This window comes from Penaeus chinensis, chromosome 26, assembly GCF_019202785.1.
Source record: "Penaeus chinensis breed Huanghai No. 1 chromosome 26, ASM1920278v2, whole genome shotgun sequence".
NCBI classification, from domain to species: Eukaryota; Metazoa; Arthropoda; class Malacostraca; order Decapoda; family Penaeidae; genus Penaeus; species Penaeus chinensis.
Genome location: NC_061844.1, coordinates 17,729,334 through 17,731,833, shown reverse-complemented (window position 1 = coordinate 17,731,833; position 2,500 = coordinate 17,729,334). Strand labels below are relative to the sequence as shown.

General features: G+C 48.6%; 1 protein-coding gene across 1 annotated transcript in view; it reads right to left on the bottom strand.

Moving 5' to 3' along the window:
• LOC125038894 (vacuolar protein sorting-associated protein 18 homolog) overlaps window positions 1-2,500 on the bottom strand; it is a 4,078-nt gene that overhangs the window by 683 nt on the left and 895 nt on the right. Inside the window, exon 1 of the mRNA XM_047632529.1 lies at window positions 1-2,500. This exon is cut by the window's left edge and continues 683 nt beyond it; it is cut by the window's right edge and continues 895 nt beyond it. Within this exon, the coding sequence (XP_047488485.1) occupies window positions 1-2,500 (2,500 nt within the window).

Genomic DNA, 2,500 nt, shown 5'->3' with positions numbered 1-2,500 from the left:
TTTGCGGATGTTCTCTGCGGCCTTTGATGCATCCTCCATTTCTGTCTTGAGGTCTTCAATATGCTGGTTATACTCCTGCAGTGAGGAGCATATGGCATCTTTGAATTGGTCGATGGTTACAAAATCTGGGAAGAATGGTAGGATATCTTCTATTTTAATAAGGTCACACTCCTTCAACACTTCCATGGCTCGTGACACGTCTTGCTCTTTCTGAACGACGTGGGCAGCAATCATGAGCCAGAGCTTCTTGCGCAAGTCTTGATCATACTTGGGCCGATTGGCTGTTGCCTTTGCAAGGTTTGTGTCTAATCTCAGGGCAAGTTCCACAGCCTCTTGGTACAATCCCATTGTGGTTAGAATGTGCACACAGGCCTGCTCTTCTCCAACTGACATGCATTCCCTCAAAGCAAATTTAACATCATAGCACACGCTCTGACTATCATCACCTTGTAGTTTGAAGTAGGGTAGTAGTTTCTTGGGAGCTTGAGATGCATACAAGGTAATCAAGAAGTTATGCAACACTTGATCAGTGACATCCAACTTATCCACACAATATTCCAGATAGCGCAGCACATCTGCCCCATTTCCGTAGGCAGTGTGGCAATGGACAAGACTTGGGAGAAGCTTGATTGGGTTCAGTCTTCTGCCCTGTGCTATCAGGGCATCCACAGCTGCTCTTGGAATAGCCTGAAGAAGTGTCGGGATGTGTTGGTAAAACAGCTGCTCAGAACCTTGGTTTGTCATCACCTCTAGGGCCTCTATGTGTCTTCCGTGACGCATGAGGTGCCTTAAAACACGATCATAATCTTTCAACATCAAGCAAACATTGACATAGTTATCCTGGTCATCATGGGAAGAGAGCAATTCATAAATGGCAGTGGAGTTATTTCTAACACACTGCTGTACTTTGGGATCACGGAAGAGTGCTTTCAGCTGTTCATCGCAATTGTTATAGTCTTGTGTGTGTCTCTTGCCAGCATCACGCAAGTTCCCTAACTGCTTGAGGTAGAGCTCTAGCAGCCACATCACTACTAACGTGACCTGAGTCTGCTCACTCTTCTTTAGCCCATCAAGTTTCTCATGCAGGTATATCTTAAGAGCTTCTTCCTCTTCCACTTCTACAAATTTGAGAGTAATCTCTTCAAAAGATGCTAGAGTCTTTGCAAAGAGCATTGCACTCTGCAAGTACTCCTTCTTCTGAAAGAGGTCCTGAGCCTCCTGGAGGAGCACAACAGACAGGCAAGCAGGGTCAGCATTGCAATGCTTCTTCGCTAGTTCATAATTCCCCTGGTCCAGGTAGATGCGCCAAACATTACGGCCCTCTCGGTCAACCTTATACTTGAAGACTCCGCGTTCGGCATACACCCAGATGGTTCCCTTGATTGGGTCTTTGGAAATGCCAACTAGTTTTCCACACTCTTCGGGAATTACTCCTTCAAACACCACTTGATTGTTCAATATACACATGCCTCGTATCTTGTCGGGCCACACAATGAGCACATGAAATTCACATACAATCAATCCACATGGGAGGACACTGCTATCAACACCTTCTGGGTAAGTGTGAAGTTTCTTGTTAACTGTCATGTCATCCTGTGCTCCCCCACCCCATACGATATCCCCAGTGCAGACCCCTTCCTCCGTCATCCACGCAAAATGCTTAGGTCCCTTATTTGGCAGATGATAGAGCTGAAGCCATGAAGTCTTCCAGCTGCTTGGCAGGATGTGAAATTTTGGGGGTAAGCCAAGGTAGTTGTTAAACAGAGACAAGTACATGGGTCTTTCCTCCATGGATTTCAGTCTCCCTGCAAACTGGTAAAGTTTGTCATTCATAGCGCACAACACCAGACACTGAAGGTCATCTGTGGGAGCATTGCACACCTCTATCTCTGTCACGGCTACAGGTGCGTCCTTTTTCAGATCGAAAACTTGTTTGCAATATTCCTCATGACCTGATTGGAAGAATCTCTCATCCGAGGTCAACTCCATCTCCAAGATCATGCCCTTGGACGTGCCAACCAGGATGGGGCCGGTCGAGCTCTCCGACTGGTTCTTCCAGTTCCACCCAACGGATGTTATGAGGTGTCCCTTGAGCTTCGCCGTTGACTTGGGCTTGTTTGTGCGCAAGGGCAGGTACAGCGTGTCCACTGGAGTGCTTCCATCCCTGCTGATGACACTGATGAGGAGGTGCTGTCCCAGCGGATCCAGAAAGATGTTGTGGATCTTGGCCTGCAGCGCAAACTTGCTGATGTCGACCTCCTCTAAGGAGTTGGGCTGGAGGAGGTTGATGCGAATGAGGGTCTTGTTGGCCATGGCCAGAACCAGGTGGCGGTTGGACACGACCAGGTGGGTGATGGGGTGCGGGGGCGAGAAGTTTACCTGCCTGTCCTTCAGGAAAATCGCTGCTTCCTCCTCCAGCTTCTGGTTCTTGAAGGTCGTTGTCCCGAGGATGGACTGGCTCGGTCCCCCGCCCAGGCCCTGCTGCTGGGACTCATACTGG